The sequence below is a fragment of the Anguilla anguilla genome, chromosome 6, assembly GCF_013347855.1.
Source record: "Anguilla anguilla isolate fAngAng1 chromosome 6, fAngAng1.pri, whole genome shotgun sequence".
Lineage (NCBI taxonomy): Eukaryota > Metazoa > Chordata > Actinopteri > Anguilliformes > Anguillidae > Anguilla > Anguilla anguilla.
Window position 1 is genome coordinate 3,963,425 of NC_049206.1, and position 18,623 is coordinate 3,982,047.

The 18,623-nt window shown below is 47.0% G+C and overlaps 1 protein-coding gene across 1 annotated transcript; it reads right to left on the reverse strand.

Annotated features, from left to right (window-relative positions):
- Window positions 1-7,489: 7,489 nt before the first annotated feature.
- Window positions 7,490-18,436, reverse strand: zgc:85843 (uncharacterized protein LOC405880 homolog). Its single transcript, XM_035421075.1, has 11 exons — window positions 17,969-18,436; window positions 15,725-15,828; window positions 14,632-14,729; window positions 14,203-14,306; window positions 13,462-13,544; window positions 12,956-13,080; window positions 12,704-12,805; window positions 12,139-12,231; window positions 9,988-10,107; window positions 9,122-9,374; window positions 7,490-9,038 (listed from the first exon to the last, which is right to left on the reverse strand). The coding sequence occupies exons 1-10, from the start codon at window positions 18,064-18,066 to the stop codon at window positions 9,165-9,167; spliced, it is 1,137 nt and encodes a 378-aa protein (XP_035276966.1). The 5' UTR covers window positions 18,067-18,436; the 3' UTR covers window positions 7,490-9,038; window positions 9,122-9,164.
- Between the last annotated feature and the right edge of the window lie 187 nt (window positions 18,437-18,623).

Below are 18,623 nucleotides of genomic sequence, written 5' to 3' on the forward strand. Positions count from 1 at the left end.
CCAGCCTCCAGCCCCCAGCTCCAACACCCAGCCCCCAGCCCCCAGCTCCAACACCCAGCCCCCAGCCCCCAGCTCCAAAACCCAGCCCCCGAGGCTCCAGCCCCCAGCCCCCAGCTCACTCATTTGGGGATGGAATTCTACCCAACGCCGAGGCTTGAAAGGGCTCCGCTAGGCCTCAAACTGACTCTTTATCTGTTTCTTTCTGTACGTTGTCCTCCTCTTCCCCCCTTTCTTTACCTGTGTCCTTTGCTTCTGTTCTTAAATTTGTTGTGGGGTCTTTCGCACTTGTGCTAATCCACAACCACCCCCCCCCCCCACCCCCACACCCCTTACATTTTTCCTAAATCAGTTTTCGTCGTTATGTTTTTGTTTGCTGTTGTGAGTTGGGTTTGGTAAATGACCACTTGTAAATAACACGCAAAAAAATATATATTGCAAAAAAAAAAGGTGAGAATAAGCTAATTAGGAACACACAAGCAATGAAAAACATGCCTGAGTCTTTAATTTAATTTAATTTTTTTCAAAAAATGTTTTTGTATTCCATGACCAGAAATGAGTTTGGACTACAGATTTTAATGCCCATCCTTATTCATACTTAATTGTTTTAATTTTTTATTTTTTATTTAAATGACTTGCCAAATATTTCAATCGACCACTTTATTGTGCACTTGTAAGACGTTCTGTTTGTCCCATCCTGGGAGCCGTAGTGTTGTAGAGTGAATTTCTTACGTCTTTTGTTGAAACTCTGGAGTAAAGGGACACCAGGAAGACCTGGGTTTCATCTGCACATGTTCTCCTCACGATATCACTCACCGTTTCTGTGCTAATGTAATGACTTCCTGCGGTCAAAAGATGTGGCCGCGTCGTACGGCCAACCAGAAGGACAGAAAAAAACACAATGCAATGCACTTGGTTGTCAGATCTCATAAGGTCTATGCTCTTCTTTTCTGTCTTTCTCTCGCTTTTCTCTGTCCCTCTCTTCTGCTTTCAGACTCTTATTCTACCCTTCTGTTTTTCTCTCTCCCTCTCTCTCTCTCACACACACTTGCGCTCTCGCTCGCTCTCTCTCTCTCCCATATTTTTATATAAATGCCATTTTACTTGCTGGTAATTTCTTACGGTGTATTCTAAAAAATATATAATTTGAGTTGCCGGCAAAAATAACAACATCAGTTAAAAAACACTGACACTGAAGCAGCTTTTGTGGTATACACCAACAGGACAGCAACAAACTGAAACAAGAACAAGCATCTTTCTGTGATGTAAATATTCTGTGGGATTTAAAATTGTTTGAAATCTGGTTGTGTTCATTCCTTAAGACTCCCCGGACCAAATTCACACAGTGACCTCCCCCCACCCCCTATCACCACCACCACCACCACCACACACACACACTATCGAACACACAAGTGCACACAAACAGACATATCACTTTGCATGGCTTTCCTGCCATCTGTGACAAACAGACGCACGGAGATCAGGGATAGAAGTGCAGTAAATCCATAGAGGGGGAAAGAATCATTGAGATTGAGAGAGAGAGAGAGAGAGAGAGAGAGAGAGAGAGATGTACAGAGTCTGTTGACAGCTTGTCACGTTCCGTTTGCACTGAACTCAGAGTTCAAAAGGAATGGCTGGCAACTATAAAAACACGATCAAAACTACCCTAATGAGCCACTGCATACATGCACACACAAATAAACACACTCGCATGCACATACACATGCACGCACACACCCACACACACACACACACACACACAGTTCCCCTTCCCTTAATGCCGCACACCAGAACTTAGAGAGAAAAGGCCCGTTTCTGAACGGACGTGTTCTGGCTTTCTGCTGGATCACGTCACTCCTGGGCTCCTCACCATCTGAGCAGCAGAACTGTGAGCCCTGCTCTGGGGAAAATTACTGTGAATCTGGTCCGTATTACCTATTAATATTTATTGGTGTTATTATGAATTCCATTCCTGTTATAGTTATTGTCTTATATTCTTTATAAGGATGACAAAGAATAAATAATCATCAAAACATTTTAAGAACATAAAAATAACGACAACAAAAAATTGATCTGATGTTGATCCAGTATGACTGTGTGTTTTCTCTTCTGATGCTGAACTATTTCATAAATTGTGTTGAATTATTATACCTTGCACGTTTGTTAAATTCCGTTAAAAAAAAGAACAATGATAAGGCTTCTGTTTTCACCTGCGACATGCAGACTTCTCAAACTGGGAATGCTTTGGTGATGTCACTACGGAATGTTGGTCTCCCCCCCCCCCCCCCATTCCTTATGTGTCTGGTGGGCGGGGCTTACAAGCTAACGCCACAGATTCTTTATGCTCACCAGATATTCAGCTCCTGAGTTCCTTCTGTGCTCTCTGCTCCATAACCACCTGAAGTTCCAGGGGCTATGGGACAGTTACAGGGGTCACACCCCTAAGTGAAGGTGAATGTGAAAGTCTAATTGTAGTGATTCAGCTTTAATGGTTCACAGAAATTTCAGTGTTAAGAGTTGTGGAGGTTGACTGTCTGGTGCATTTAAATAATCTGCGCTAAAATCTAGAGAGACTCGGTGGTGCACCGAGGGGGGGGGGGGGGGGCCACATGTGAAGAATTGTCTGTTTTTCCACCCTAAAGCATGAAAATTAAGTCATAGGAGTGAGAAAGAGAAAGTGTGTGTGTTTGTGTGTGTGTGTGTGTGTGTATATGTGTGTGCTGTGTGTGCTGTGTGTGTGTGTACTGTGTGTGCGTAATTGTGTGTGTGTGTGTATTGTGTGTGTATGTGTGTACTGTGTGTGCGTAATTGTGTGTATGTACTGTATGTGTGTGTGTGTGTGCATAATTGTGTGTGTGTACTGTGTGTGTGTGTGTGTGTGTGTGTGAGAGAGTTCTCCTTACCCAGGTGAGTATGTGTTTTCATAATGGCTTCACAGTGATTATTTTTATTGCCGCTGCACTCCCTCCTCTCCAGGGTTGGTGTTAACACACAGCCTGCTCACCGTCCAGGTCTGCGGCTTGATTTACACACACCTGCCTTTGAGGTTGCCTACCTGCCCCCCATCCCCCCCCATTCCGCCCCCCCACCCTCTCCCCCACCCCCGGGGGTTTAAACAGGACACTGTCCTCCCAGCTCATTAAACTTTCCCGGAGAGCCTGCAGCTCCACAGGAGCACTATATCACCGAGGCTAATGAGACATCTCTGTCTCTTCTGGACATTTCCATTAACAAAAAAAAACAGGCCGCTTCTTTTCTAGCTGGCATTAAAGGGCTCCAGGTCACAGCCAATCAGAGCAGTAGGCCAGCAACTCACAGCCAATCAGACCAGCAGGTCTCCATCTCGCAGCCAATCAGACCAGCAGGTCTCCATCTCGCAGCCAATCAGACCAGCAGGTCTCCATCTCACAGCAAATTAGACCAGCAGGTCTCCATCTCACAGACAATTAGAGCAGCTGGTCTCCAGCTTGCAGCCAATCGGAGAAGCAGATTTCCGGCCGACAGCCAATCAGGGCAGCTGGCCTGCACTTGTCTGCACCCCTCTGTGCTTGTGCGTGTGCTCTCCAGAACGGACAGTAAGAAGTCACTGCGATGAGTGCAGACACAGATAGATGAGGAAGGGGGGGGGGTATGGTGGGGGGTGGGGCGGTAGGGGGTAAGGTTAGGAACTGGCTGGCCCAGGAGAGCGATCGCCTGATTAAGGGGACTCAGTGGGACGCCCAGTGCCTCAGATCGCTGAGCCTCCCGCTCTCTCAGCCCAGCGCACACGATTTCCCAGGGTTCCCATTCTGTGCTGATGAACGACACCGAAGCCCAATCTGCTCTGATCCCCTGGCTGGTACTGCTCAGAGCCCGGGGGGTGGGGGTGGGGGCGATGGGGGTGGGGGAGGAGCAGGGGGGCTGGGTTCCGCCCTCTCTTAGTGGTTGACAACATGATCAGTGGCCTCCTGCCACATATAAGCAAAATATATTTTTTAAACAAGCCACATTTCATCACAATTTTTATTTTTTATTTTTATTTTTTTAAACAAATATTGCAACTTATTCGCTATTATGAGTGATCAGGAGGCTTGCTTGTCATGTCATCACATGTTGAATTTATTAGCTTGGACCGCTGTAATATTTCATTCATAAATTTCTCCGGGCTGCTCCAGGTAAAGCAGCTCTTGAGAGGATTTTAACGTTCTGACGCGACCGTGGGCGATTCCACTTCGTCCAATGGCAGGCGGCGAGTTTTGGGAACGCTGCCAGTTCCTACTCGCCGCGTCGTCAATCTTTGGTCTGAACTGGGCTTAAGCTGCAGCATCCGCACCCCCCACCACTACCCCCCCCCCCCCCCCCCCCCCCCTCACTGTTAAACAGTCTTTCTCCTTTTATACCGCTTGTAACCGAAAGGTCATAGGTTCAATTCCTGGGTGGGACACTGCCGTTGTACACTTGAGCAAGGTACTTAACCTGCGCTGCTTCAGTATATATCCAGCTGTGTAAATGGATGCTGTGTAAAAAGTTGTGTAAGTTGCTCTGGAGAAGAGCATCTGCCAAATGCCGGTAATGTAATATATTTAACGGGGCAGGCTTTGTGTCTGGCGCACATCAGTTTGGCGAAAACGCTCAGGGTGTGAACGTCTGCGTCTGGCTCCCAAACAACAGACAAGAGACTGTGGGGGAGCAGGGGGGAACAGTCAACTTTAAAAAATTTTAAAAAATGTCATAGTGAAACTTTACTGTCTCATGTAATTCCCGTTAATGTAAGTTGTCACTTCTCTGTCTCTCGGCGGTGAATGGTTTGTACACACGACTGGACCGAAATGACTGATGTCTCCATTCGATAAAGGAAAAGGGAGATGATGAGCTTGACAGTTCCTTCGCTAATTCAACACTGACCTACTTTGGTCACTGGTGAGAGATCCTGTCTTGTCAGCTGCTTATGGACGTGTGGTGCAGTCAAAATCTTCCATGTTCCCTCATCTCTGATAGAGTCAGGCCAAGGCTTCTGGAGTCGTCTTTGGTTGAAGAAAATAAGTTCACTGCAGACCTGGGTCAAATACATATTTGTTTTGGATTCAAATACTTTTCTACGCTTTAATGATCTTGTCTGGTGTGTTGGAACCAATTAAATACTCCCAGAAGTATTGTGCAAAGCCCACCTTCTGGTCATATTGGCAGGCTCAATTACACCAGGCTAGATCAACAGAGCACAGAAAAGTATTTGAACCCAAAACAAATATGTATTTGACCCAGGTCTTGTTCACTGCAACGTGGTAACACAAAAAGCACATTACTAATCAAACCCAGCTTGCTTGTGCTACAAACCCACACGCTCGATGGCATATCTACACACAGGTGTATGCTATCAAGTGCCTAAGTGTTCATGGGCATGTGTATTGTAGTGCAGTGCACTGAGTTTGCGAAATCGGCCTTCACCTTAAGAGAATGCAGGTTGGAATCCCAGGTGCATTGCCGTAGTTACACCCTTGAGCACGGTGCTTAACTTCAGTTGCCCGAGTTAAGTATCCATCTGCATCAAGGGATTGTGGGTAAAAAAAAAAAAAAGTGAGTTATGTCCATCCCTTAGCAGTTGGGCAGCTGCTAAGCAAACGGACAACATTGAAAGTAAGCAGCTGTGCGAAAACATGCTGTTCAGCACCACACAGGTGTGCTCTCTTTCCTTGGGGAAAACAGTAGAGTCCATTAAGGCCAAACTCGGGGGTTCCCTTCCCTTAAAGGAGGTGGTAGACCCTGTGACCCCTCGTTGGAGAACTATTTTTTTTTTAACATTTAACTGAGAAGGGCCGGAGTGGGTGCAGGATTTTTGTTCTGGTCCTGGTCCAAAGACACCGGGTTCAACTGCTCTGGCTAGTCATGGTCCAGGTCTAAGTCGCGGTCTGCAAGCAATACCTTGAGTAAGTGACTTAGGTGTTTCACTGCAGGGGTGGAACAAAAATCCAGAAGCCCTTCTTTGATAAAATTGGGGACCCCCCTGGCGTTCAGTGCAGAATAACCCCAGAACCCAAACAGGCTGTACAGACAGTACAGCCAGTTATACATGACGCTTTAATTTTTATTGTAAAGTTTCTCATCACAGTTGGAATAGAAGGCAACTCCGTTTATGGCGGTAGAATTCACAAGAGATATTTTCTCTTTCAAGAGGCACTTGTGCGCCGGTTAGATATTGACCCAAGCTTAACATTGTTTACACGTAACACTTCTTGTTTACTTTATAACACGTCTTTGCCATCCACACCCACTACAGTAGAAAACTCACAACGAACGAACGGCACATGGCAAAAAAAAAAAAAAAAAAACCAAGATGTAGCCTTGTTAAAAACGTGTAAATACACCTGAGCCAACTTTGCTTAAAAAACATTTTCCCAGAAGATATACTTAGTTTGGCAACCTTTCGGAGTACGTCTGATCTCTGATCAAAGACTAAAATTTATCTTGTGACTCTCAGACATACGTTATAATCTATTTTGTAATTCTGTACAACAACAAAAACACGTTTCACTGCAGTTCAAACAGCGGCTGCTGCTAGTGTTTGTGTTGAAGGATATTTGCCGTTCTTTACGCGATTCTGTAAAAGCGGATTACACTCGTAACAGCGATCAAACTTGCCATCATACATGCCGTTTTGAAGATAAGGTACAAGACGCGCGATATATTGCAGTCGGCTTTTTCTTCGAGTGTAGGCGTGAACCCGTACCGTGTTCTAGGTCAGCAGCAAACATCGCTGACATTAGAGGATTAACTTGCCTCCCTGTTGCAGTGTTGTTAGCGCTCGGTAGGACTATTCCGCCTGAAATTTATGTTCTCCTTTTCTGAGTCATGCCGTTGGCGGTTAAATAACAACTAGACGTTGTCATTATCTGTTCTTCTCGTCAGCGCCCGTTTGTATGCGGCAACTTGTCTGACGGGCTGCACAGGGGTCTAGCGTGAGAATTCCATCAGTTCAACCAAATTACCTCGTTCCCGAAGACGTTCTTCTCTTTAGAGTTTGTCCTGTCGGTAGCCAAGTGTGACATGTTAAGCTTTTGTTTAATAAAAAAGCAAACAAATAAGTACTTTCGTAGGCTCGATATTTACGCACTTGAAGTTTGTCGTAAGGCAATTGTAGTAGTGACCATGCAATAGGTGGCACAACAGAATCGGTCGGTATTTGATATGGATGAGAGTAATAACGAACTGGGCCCCTGAAGGTATAAGGACAAAATAGGCAGAGACAAATCTTTTCGCAGTGGTTCAGAGAATCTGTTTGGCAATGGCAGTTCCAGTACGAAACAGTAGAGGGGGTGTGGGACAAAGTACGACTCACTCACTCTCTCACGCTGGGAGGAAAAGTGAAAACAAAAAAACCAATTTGTCTTAAACTCCAGGTGAATGACATCAGATAGCATTTTTAGTGACTGGTTGTAAATAATTGTGTGTTTTGTGCGTGAGGGCGTCTTCTGAGCGTCGAGTGTAATAAAAAAATTTTAAAAAACGACAAGCACGCTACGTTCATTAGTCATCTTTTTTTATATCACTGCGACCTGCAAGGAGGGCAAAGTTTACCAGAGTCCAGTAACGTCATCCAGCGAGAGATGAAATAAACAGTCTGGCCCAAAATCAGAACAGTTTAGGGTCGCGAAGGCGTCTGTCTGCTCCGTTTGCCAGAGAAAAATTGTCATCCTAAGCATGAGCGTCATCAGAGGCGCTGCCGACCACTTTCCGCTCTACGTCATAAGGAAGTTAGCTCCAGGTTAGAGTACACCCCCCACAACATGACTCAAATCGAGCCCCGCGGGTTTCACAGACGTATTTTGCCATGCGACTCCCCCCCCCCCCCCCCCCCCATGCTTGGTAATAAATTCCTTACCAAGCATGTGTTCTGGATTTCATTCACAGAACGTGCCTGAATATTATATTTAAACACTAAAATTTTAAGGTTTTGCAAAAAAAAAAAAAAAAAAAAAACCCAGTCATGGGAGAATGCATCTTTAAAAATGGGCGGAGCAACATGCCATCGTTAACTCGCTGATTCGCTGATTTGAACCAATGGCTGTGTTATGCTCTGAAGGGCAAAATCAAAGCAACGGTCGCTTAATTGTACCTCAGCTCATTAACGGCTCCTCGAAACCTCTCTGATTGCTCTTAAAAGCGAAGCAACCCCATGGCGCCCAGGGTGACTTAGTGAAAGTTTTTAACGAGCGGGCAGTCTGGTGCAGTGACCCTGTTTCACGAGCACGCCAAGTGTTCATTATCACAGCCCCGAGATTAGAACATTCACAATTAATACATAGAACTTCTGTATTCAGCAATGGAATCTGTAAAATAGAATAAAAATAAAAAAATGTAAAAAACGAAATAAATGCTGAATAAAGAAGTGGTCTTAATTCCCTTGTTCAGAATACTGTCTAATTAACTAAACTGTGTGCATGAGTGAATGTGGGTGCAAAGCTGAAACTTTTCAATTAACTGGAAAATTGGTTCCTGAGACTAGTACCTCCAAAAATAATAAGATATTGGCATGAATTGCAAAGACCTATCTATCTATTTATGCACTTTAATTACAAGCGTAAATTTAAAAAAAGGGTATTCGTAAACAGGGTATTCAAAACACGTTTAGAACGGGAAATATGCATACATTCGGAATTTTGAATGTTGGCCAGTGAGAACGATCCCAGAATGCATCTGTATTCCATGATTTGTGTGACCGTTCTGTAAGTGTCTCAGTTGTTTTCCCTTCCTCAGTATTTTATTGAACGTGACTTCGTTCATATCAGACCACGCTGATCCAGTCCAAATTCCGTACGTTCAGCCACTGGGCCATAAAGCCTGGGAGGGAGTCGGATTAGGAGTCCGTCTGGCTGCTGAAGTTTCGTTGTGGGGTTGGGTCGTCCGCCCGTAAGATCCGCGGTTGTTTGCAAAGAGGTGGTGGCGATAATCTCGGGTCCAAGGGTCCGCGATCGGTCGGCGGACGTGTTGACAGCTCAGTTCAGAGTTCAGCTCACACAGACTCACCGGCAGAGTTCCCCTCGGTCTTCATGCGCAAGCGATCGCAGCCGGCGGCGTGCCGACCGATCCCGGGTCTCCGCCCAAACCGGTGGTTGCCGCAGTAACGGGGGTGAAGTGGGCGAGGGGGGGGGGGGGGCTGGGGGCGGAGCTTGCGGGGGTTTGCGGCGCGGCGGTCAGTTGGTCTTCTTCTGGCGATCGGCCCGGTCCGCCGGGACGGTTTTGAGGAAGAAGGCGGGGCGGAGGGCGCAGCGCAGGGCCAGCAGCTGGGGTCCCGCCGCGTACAGGAGGTTCACCCCCACGATGGCCCACCACCGCCCCTCGGGGAGCCGGTACGTGAACGGGGTGCGGTGGTGCACCGACGCCCCGGTGTGGCACCACTGGCTCTGTGAGGAGGAGGAGGAGGAGGATGAGGAGGAGGAGGAAGAAGAAGAGGAGGAGGAAGAAGATGAAGAGGAAGTGGAAGTGGAGGAGGAGGAGGAGGAAGAGAAAAAGGAAGAGGAAGTGGAGGAAGAGGAGGAGGACGAGGAAGAAGATGAAGAGGAAGAGGAAGTGGAGGAGGAGGAGGAAGAGAAAAAGGAAGAGGAAGTGGAGGAAGAGGAGGAGGAGGAGGAAGAAGATGAAGAGGAAGAAGAAGTGGAGGAAGAAGAAGAAGAAGTGGAGGAAGAGGAAGAAGAAGTGGAGGAGGAGGAAGAAGAAGAAGAAGAAGATGACAGGTTATTAGCCGATGAAGTAAGTTCTAGAGCAGGCCTGCCCAGCCCTGTTCCTGGTGCTCTACCATCCTGTAGGGTTTTCAACCCTAACGATAATGAGTGTGTGAGTAAATGGTGTGTGTGCCCCTGGGATGTATTAATGACCTGTCCAGGGTGTATTCCTGCCACTACCCAAATGCATGCTGGGATAGACTCCAACACGCACCCCCCTCCCACCATGACCCTGGCCAGGAACAAGCCGGTTAGATAATGGATGGCTGCAGCAAGTATACTGGTGATTTATTACCTGAGCTATAGCCCCTGCAAAGAACAGAGACCAGTCCAGCATCCAGGTGCAGCCTGGTTTCCAAAGCCCGTAGACGAACAGAGCCAGGAGTGGCAGGCCATAGAACAGGTAAAGCAGCATCTGTAAAAAATTTTAAAAAACAACGACATCATGACTCAAATTACCCCAAAGATCCTGTATACAGAGATGCTAAGATATTCAGACTCACTCTATCCACAAAGGGGGGGGGGGATGAATTCACAGGAACTGTGTTCATATTAAAAAACTAGAATCGGAGATAGTTTTCCTCACAAGGGAAAATATACACCCTGCATTCTCCCCCAGGTCCAGATAACACATTATGGTGACTATTTAGTAGTTCCTGTACAGTAGCTTCCATAGTTCAATAATGCAGGGGTGGAACTTTAAGTTGACGTATTGAGTGGACAATCTTGGTTTCACATGGGCAATCTTCGTCGACACTGTGGAGACTCCAAAGCAGCTGTGCTCTGAAAAACAAGCTCAGTGTGCCATAGACTGCTGACACACACTGCCACTATGGAGGTGAGTCCGTGTTGACTTAACGGAAACAAAGTCTACGCAAGTCCAACGGAGATCAATGGCTCTCTTCCAGAGTGCCATACACTCTATCTGATTTGTTTTAAGACATGTCTACCACTACTCAATCAATCAAACTTATCACTCAATCACTGGAGTTAAGCGAAACGTTTGCCTATCTCTCTCTGTTTGTTCCCCAATCCCCCCCCCCACCCCCCCACTGGTTATTTTTGCACTGTACTCAGGGGTTATCCTGTGGAGTTTCACAATTAGAGGTTTCCCAGCATGCTTTGGGGTGTGCCGATTCGCCACTGGTTGCCAGGGCCGTCCGCTGTTGCCAGGTGCCTCTGTCTGCTGGTATTTGTCATCGTCAGTAGTTAAAAAGGTCAGACCTGTGGAGCCGCATGAGAGTTCCCCCCCCCCCGCCCCACACCCCCCCCACCAACACCCCTGACCCCTCCCCCCCACCAACACCCCTGCCCCCCTCCCCCCAACCCCATGCTCCACACAGGCCCTGGGAGGGTTAAAAAAAACATTAGATTTGTGCCGGCAGAAGCAGCTGGATATCCATTTTCACTGAGGGAGAAGGTGTGTGTGTGTGTGTGTGTGTGTGTGTGTGTGTGTGTGTGTGTGGATGTGTGTGGATGTGTGTGGATGAACACCGTCACTCGAACGCAAAGGCCGATTGGCTGGAAAGTTCAAATGCAGGGCTGCAGTGCTTATCTCAATTCAGCGGCCAATCAGCGAGCCCCGTCTGTACCCTGTTGCTCAATGTTTTCTTTTCTTGGCCAGAGGAAGTGGAGGCCGTAAGTCACCGCAGGTAACTGGCGCACAGCTACCTCTCTGTTCAGGTGGGGCAGTGACCTCATTTTATCTTTTGCATTACATCACCCCCTCCCGCCGGACCCAAACCCCCCCCCCTCCCCCCCGCCCCACAGCCTGAAAAAACAGAGCGGCCGCTTTCACAAACAGTGACCTGTAAAAACACGCCGGCGTTCGATCTGAGACGGCGACCTTGGTACCGGCTGAGCTCCACTTCCTGTCTCGTGAAACGGTGAGAAAAAAAACCGTGTCCGTCGGCCTCGGACCAATCCTGCTTCACCCTGCAAGCTCTCGGCCTTGTGTACGGGCTCGAACCAAAACGCTCAGCGCGTTCCCTTCCTGGGATGGTCCCAGTGTTCTCTAGCCAGCCGTGTAAACTCGGCGAAGGCGTGCCCGTGGGGAAGACCCCGATTCCGGAAGCGTAAACCGCGAGACACTGTGACTGAGTAGCGAGGGGAGACGTGCGCTAGCCCTTTAAGGATCACAGACTTGTTAACTTGAACGCTCCACTGCGGATGGAACAGCTGCTTCCCGGCTTTTGAAAGCGCCGAGCTCTAAGAACACCGACTTAGAATTTTGAAAAACGTTCCACAAAATTTACTCCTCTTTGAAACGGTGAAGCGCGTCTCCTGGCGGGCCGCCTGGCCTCTGAGCGCCCGGCCCAGCGTCCCCCGCCTCGCCCTGTCCCCAGACGGGACGGTCCCTGGAGGGCTCGAGCCCGGGCCGTCTGCGTTCTGATAACTACGCCATTCTGGACCGCGCCGATTTAAGGATTAAACCCCGCCCACTCACCATGAATCGCGGGAAGCCCACCGGGTCCTTCAGGTACGGCTCGTACTGGTAGATGTAGGTGAAACAGGAGTCTAGGGGACAATCTAGAACCACCTTCACACAGACCGACCAACAGACAGACGGACAGACGGACAGAGAGAGAGAGACAGGTCTCAGAAACAGTCAAATACACTGTCAAACTCTGACATATTGCCATTCGTAATTTATTTTGTAAGGGAGAATGCATGACACACGACAGGTTCACCATACATGCAGTTCTTCGCTGAGCAACATAAAATAAAGGACTATGGTGACGATGAGGATGATTTTGACTGACGAAGATTATTTTTTACCATTATTATTATACAGCAAAAGTCTAAGTTTAAAATATTAAATATGAAATAATTATTTTATTGAGTTGCTCTAATAATGAGTTTCCATACAGGAATTGCTACTCAGAAGCTCAGTGCTGCTGAACATAAGGGATTAAAGAATGACGACAGCTACATAGAGCAATGGGGTGAGGCAGCGATTCAGGGGGGGTTGGGGTGGGAGGGGGGTTGGGGGGGTGACCCCGATTACTCACAAAGCCCCTGAAGATCGTGAAGCCCATGGCCCCAACCAGGAAGAGCACCAGGAGCAGGTCCAGGGGCCGGGAGAGGAGACCACGCTTCTGCTCTGCTGCCACCTGCAGGTTGGAGGACCACATGACCATTACACTCAGCTGAGTCTGAAAAAAAAACTGCACTACCTTTGTGTAATTCCTGACCCCTGGATCCAAATGGGGAGGAATGGGGAGTCCAAATCAAGTGAAGCAATAATACCACCCCCATCTCACCTGGTCAGCTGGGATGATTGGCAGCTCCCTCGGCCTATTGAAAAGGGAGATGGCCCCCCACAAGGCCCCGAACAGGAAGGGGAAGTTTAGCCAATAGGTGGGGCAAATGTACGCGCCGTATTTTCCTGGGGAAAAAAATTTAAAAACAGAATGCAGTCTATGAGGCTCTGTTCTGTCCCGCGTAATTTCAAGAGTCAACATAACAACCCGGAATAGATTAGATACACAGAGGGTGAGCGGCTATGCCACCATAGATGGGTCCCGACCCCCAGTTTAAGAAGCACCACTCCAGAGCAATCCACCTAACTACAGCACTTGTGATTATTTTCTTGTTTATAAATTTTTTTGACGTTTTATTTTTTTTTTCTGGATTTTTTCTGGAGTGCCAGTTTGTATCGCCTCCTCAATCCTTCAGACCTCGGAATGTTTGCTCGATGATGTCATAATACCATCATCATCATCGATGACATCGTCAGAGTAAGCAGAGGAGGGAGCGGTATTCTCACCGATGATGATCCCCGGCACGTACACGGCCATGTTGGCCAACAGCGACCCGGCCCAGAACAGCCCCATACTGCGGTAAGACATCCTGGGGGAGTGGGGGGGGGGGGGGGGGGGGGGGGGGGGGGGGGGGGGGGGGGGGGAGGGGGTAAATACATGAGTTTGGTATTTATCTGACATTCTTATCCAGAGCAGTGTACTACACACATTGAATTTCTTTTAAGATACAATTCACACATACTGCTGTATAATTATTTTTTCCAGATTAGATATCATACTCAAAGGTGCCACAGCAGCAAACATTGCTGGGATTCAAACCCGCATCCTTTCAGCTACAAGCCCAGTTCCGTAGCCATCAAATTACACCGCAACCCAAAAGAGGACCATCACTGCTGTTACAGATGCATTACGTACATTTAACATGCGTGGAGTGTACTTCATACAGTCATGTTATCATATATCATATAACACTGAACTCTCACACAATTATAAATGCGTTTGTTCAGGATTTTTTGCTGCTCATACTCTTAACCAGAGTATGCATATAAAGGACTGTGTACAGACCATGGAATTATGGTGGAATCAACTGTTGACTTTGTGATAAAACAGTGTGTGCAGTTATCAGTTGTGCAAATTGCCCATTTCTAGATGGGTACAGGGGCAATTCAGGTACTATGTATCCTGTGGCTGAGATATGATTGGATATCAGAAGCCAAGTTGAGATGTGATAGGATAATGGCACTTACTCATTGGCCATGCGCTGCACCATGAAGAGGTACAACAGAAAGTGTACCACGCCATCCCAGTATGACATCATAATGGCGTATGCTGTCACTACGTAGGGCTCCCCCTGCAGGACAGAAAGCGCAAGGTTACTGCCATGGCCACTCAGCAGGAAGTGATGTAATCAAAGTTCAGGTGAAGGGCCTTGACTAGAGCATGAGGTGAAAAAATGTGTGCGTGTGTGTGTGCGAGTGTGTGCGTGCATGTGTGTGTATGTGTGTGCGTGCACGCACGCCTGCGTGTGTGTGTGTGTGTGTGCGTGCACGCCTGCATGTGTGTGTATGTGTGTGCGTGTGTGTGTGTATGTGTGCGTGAGTGCACGCCTGCGTGTGTGTGTGTGCGTGCACGCCTGCATGTGTGTGTGCGTGTGCGTGTGTACAGTTTGTGCTGACCGTCTTTTGATAGAATTCCATGAATCCTGAAGTGAATCTATCCTGCTCCAGGGCGATGACCAGGCTGATCACACAGGTGAAGGAAAACTCTACAAAAACTGGAGGGGAAAGAACAGTGACAGTGAACACACAACCTCTCCTTCTCTCTCCCCCTCTCTCTCTCTCTCTCTCTCTCTCTCTCTCTCTCCCTCACTCTCTCTCTCCACCTCTCTCATCTTCTGTATATCTGTCTGTCTTCCTCTTCCTTTATCTTTCTCCCTTTCTCTTAAGACCTTTCCTTCCCTTTATCTCTTTCTTCTGTTCTTTTTGTTCTCCTTCTCACCCCCTCCCTCCCTGTGAGTCTGATGGTACAGCAGGGTACCTGTGAGCCTGACAGTGCAGCAGGGTACCTGTGTGTCTGACAGTACAGCAGGGTACCTGTGTGTCTGATAGGTACCTGTGTGTCTGACAGTACAGCAGGGTACCTGTGTGTCTGATAGTACAGCAGTGTACCTGTGTGTCTGATAGGTACCTGTGTGTCTGATAGTACAGCAGGGTACCTGTGAGTCTGATAGTACAGCAGGGTACCTGTGTGTCTGATAGGTACCTGTGAGTCTGACAGTACAGCAGGGTACTTGTGAGTCCTTCTGGGCGACTAATTCATTACAGAATTCAGGGCCCTAATTGAATCAGTGACTCCAGAGGGCCATGTTTATGGAGTCGGGGCGATGAGTGCGTTTGAGGCCTCTGTTTTAACGCAGAGAGGGTCTGAGCGAGCTGGAAGATTTACCTGCACAGCTCAGCATCCGCCCCACTGAGCTAAATCAAGGACCTGGGGGGCGGTATAAATTCTGTGGTTGAACTGGTTTGTTTTGAATTGACTTATAAGGTGCGGTGAACACTTTATTCTCTCAACCTATTAACCGTCCTGCTCCTGAAGGAACGGACAGAATGCAAGATATTCCAGTGATTTCTGCCACAGGGGTCTCAGCACTCAACAACTATTTTAGCGCTGTCAGCTGAAAGAAAATGAGTATTCGAAAGCTTCTTCTGCGCACAGACAGATTTCTGAATTATTGCAGCCTGTGAGCCGAGGACAGAAGCCTCTGCCTACCGTAGAAGAGGGGGTCTTTAGGGGGTCTGTGTCGGACGGCGAGGTAAACCACCAGGAACACCGCCAGCATCACGACCACTCCAACGACCGGGATGACCTGTGGACTGCAGAGAGACAGTGTGACTCAAACTGTGTGTGTGTAAGTGTGTGTTTATATGTGTGTGTGTGTGTGTGTGTGTAAATGCGTGTGTGTGTGTGTTTCCTTGCATGTGTGTGTATGTGTGTTTATGTGTCTGTGGATGTGTGTGAGTGTGTGTGTTTGTGTTTATGTGTGTGTGTGAGTGTGTGTTTATGTGTGTGTGTGTGTAAGTGTGTGTTTATATGTGTGTGTGTGTGTGTGTGTGTGTACATGCGTGCGTGTGCGTGCGTGTGTGTGTGTGTTTTCTGCCCTCGCACATGAGTAAGCAGTAATGAAGGTGTGTTTGAGTAACACAGAGCTCATCCAACACCCCGAGCCCCCAGGAGGGGAAATGGCCGCTGATGACAGGTAGAAACGAACGACTCTGGCGTCGAGGTCAGAGACGGCAAGCAGGCGGGCCCGGCAGGCGGGTGGTCCCGTTAAAGCGCTGTTGGTCGGCGCGGCAACGTGCCCCCCCCCAATGGCTAATGAACTGCCCGCCGGCGGAGTTCCGCGTGCCCGCTGGGCACCGAGCGCGCTCCTCTGAGCCAATCACGGCGCAGTGCAGCTGCTCGACCGTCGATTGAAAATAACCGATGGCTGTGGGGGGGGGGGGGGGGGGGGGGGGGGGGGGGGAAGGCGGGGGTGCGTTTTTCCGCATTTTCTCGATCTCCCGAATTGAAAGGAGTCAGTTGCACAGACGGGATGGGCCTACAGCTATTATTAGGCTTTCAGAAACTGAGAGAAAAAAAAGGAGAAATTGAGGGATGGCTATATGTTGGTCAGAGTGAAAAGATTCAGACCCTGGTGTCTGTGTCGGAGATGAGAGAGTGCAGTGAGTCAGCCTTTGGGGGTGGGGGGGTTTTCCCTCACGCCTTGCTGATCCTCCTCTATTATTCTATTATTCATGATCTGTTATTTTATATTAGCCTCAAAGAGGCATGAAAACCCCATTTGAGTTTCTCTGCACAGGCCTTGAAACAACAAAGACGTGACCTGTAATCAAAATAAAAATAAAACCTCCAGTATTTTTGTTGAAGAGTTTATATCGCCTACCACGTACAGCATTATGTTGCTGAATTAAGCAGTGCGAACAGGACGCAGAACAGCTCGGGCAAGGCCAAGACGGTCAAGAATCATCCCAGAAATGCTGTTTGGTTGCACAATGGCGGAGGACAGTTAGTATAGTATAAACCGAGTTTAATTTTTTATTCTTACAATACTTGTTCAACCGAATATGCCTTGTTTTGTGTGGATTTTACATTAGACACTGGTCAAGACATTTGTACGAAAAGGGTTGTCACGTGTGGATGAAAATAATGTACGAACTAAAAGTTTTACTGCAAGAGATCCACTGGATGTATTTTAAACGAGCATCTAATGAATGTTAACTTGGTAATCAAAACAAATTCATATTTAAAAAAAAGACCACATAAAGTGTAAGAATACATTTTTTGAACAATGTTTGCCAATTTTTATATGATTGTAATATTGAATTTTAAAGCTTTTGAGCAAAAAAAGGAAGACAAAATGATAAGCTTAAAAACACGAAATTCACAGAAAAGGCAACTTTGATATATTGATTTTAGAAAGGTAAGCATTGCCTATACCCCCATTATCAATACATGGCCAATATTTGACACTTAAAGTCCTGATATGAAAATTTTCAACTTTACACTAAACTATGATAAATTTTCACCTGGGCTAATTTTATTTCTTGTTTTTTTTTTTTTGTTTTTTGCTATCGCATATGCGTCTTTAAAAATTAGATATTGGTTATTATAAATGACCTCTTTACCAGTGTTCGTTATATTATCAGTTGACAGGCTTGTTGTTAGTGAGCCCCCAAGCGGTAGATAAACTTAGGCCTACTACATTTGATTTGACTCAAACCTCATTTTAAATGTGGACAGAATAAAATAAAGGCTTCCCTTCTTTAAAGAAAGCAGTATTTGGAAATCGGCATCATCTTTTAGTCACGTCGCGACATCACGTCACATAAAACACTTAGTGACCTACCGTAGCACGTGCTTCGGTTATGCTCAATTCCTCTATCGTAGTGATTACATTGTTTCGTAATTACGACGCTGGATTTCATGTGGGGAAATCGGCAAATTGAAACTTACTGTTGGAAGGCTGGAACGTTGTTCATGGTGTATAGTACCCCAAGCGCCGACAAAGAAAAGAAATAAACACATATTTCCTGCGGTATATTCATTTTCATAAATTAATGGTTAATAGGCACTCTCAGTAATGTAGCCTACTCCACTGGGAGCTCCTGCTTTTAACTCCACTATGTCGTCTAAAAAACAAGTCTACTGATCTTCACTGTTAAACGCAAAACTGTTTTTTGTCGTGCCACATGCTGGTGTCCCGTGTCCCCTCGAGGAATGAAGTCAGACTTTACAATCACCGAGACCAAACTTTCCCACTGAGGGCAACTTGTGCAATGTCGCGTCAGACTCCACGCGGCTTTGCTTTCAAAGTCCATCATAAGTGCGTCTCCCTCGCGATATGACTGGCGTCCTCTTCCTACAAGAAGCGCTATGGAACTTTGGACTTGGGCACATTCAAGTCTTATCATAGTGGCGCTTTGATGTCCACTGCAATTCATGTAAAATTCTGAACAAAATAACTCGGGATGTTGTGAACATATTCTTTTTTCTTTAAAAAAAAAAAAAGAAATTTAAAGGAATGAACGTATTACACTATTCTTTGTTGCAGCAAGTCATGGTAACAAGGAAGAACAGGAAAACAAAATCACCAACGTCGCATGTTACA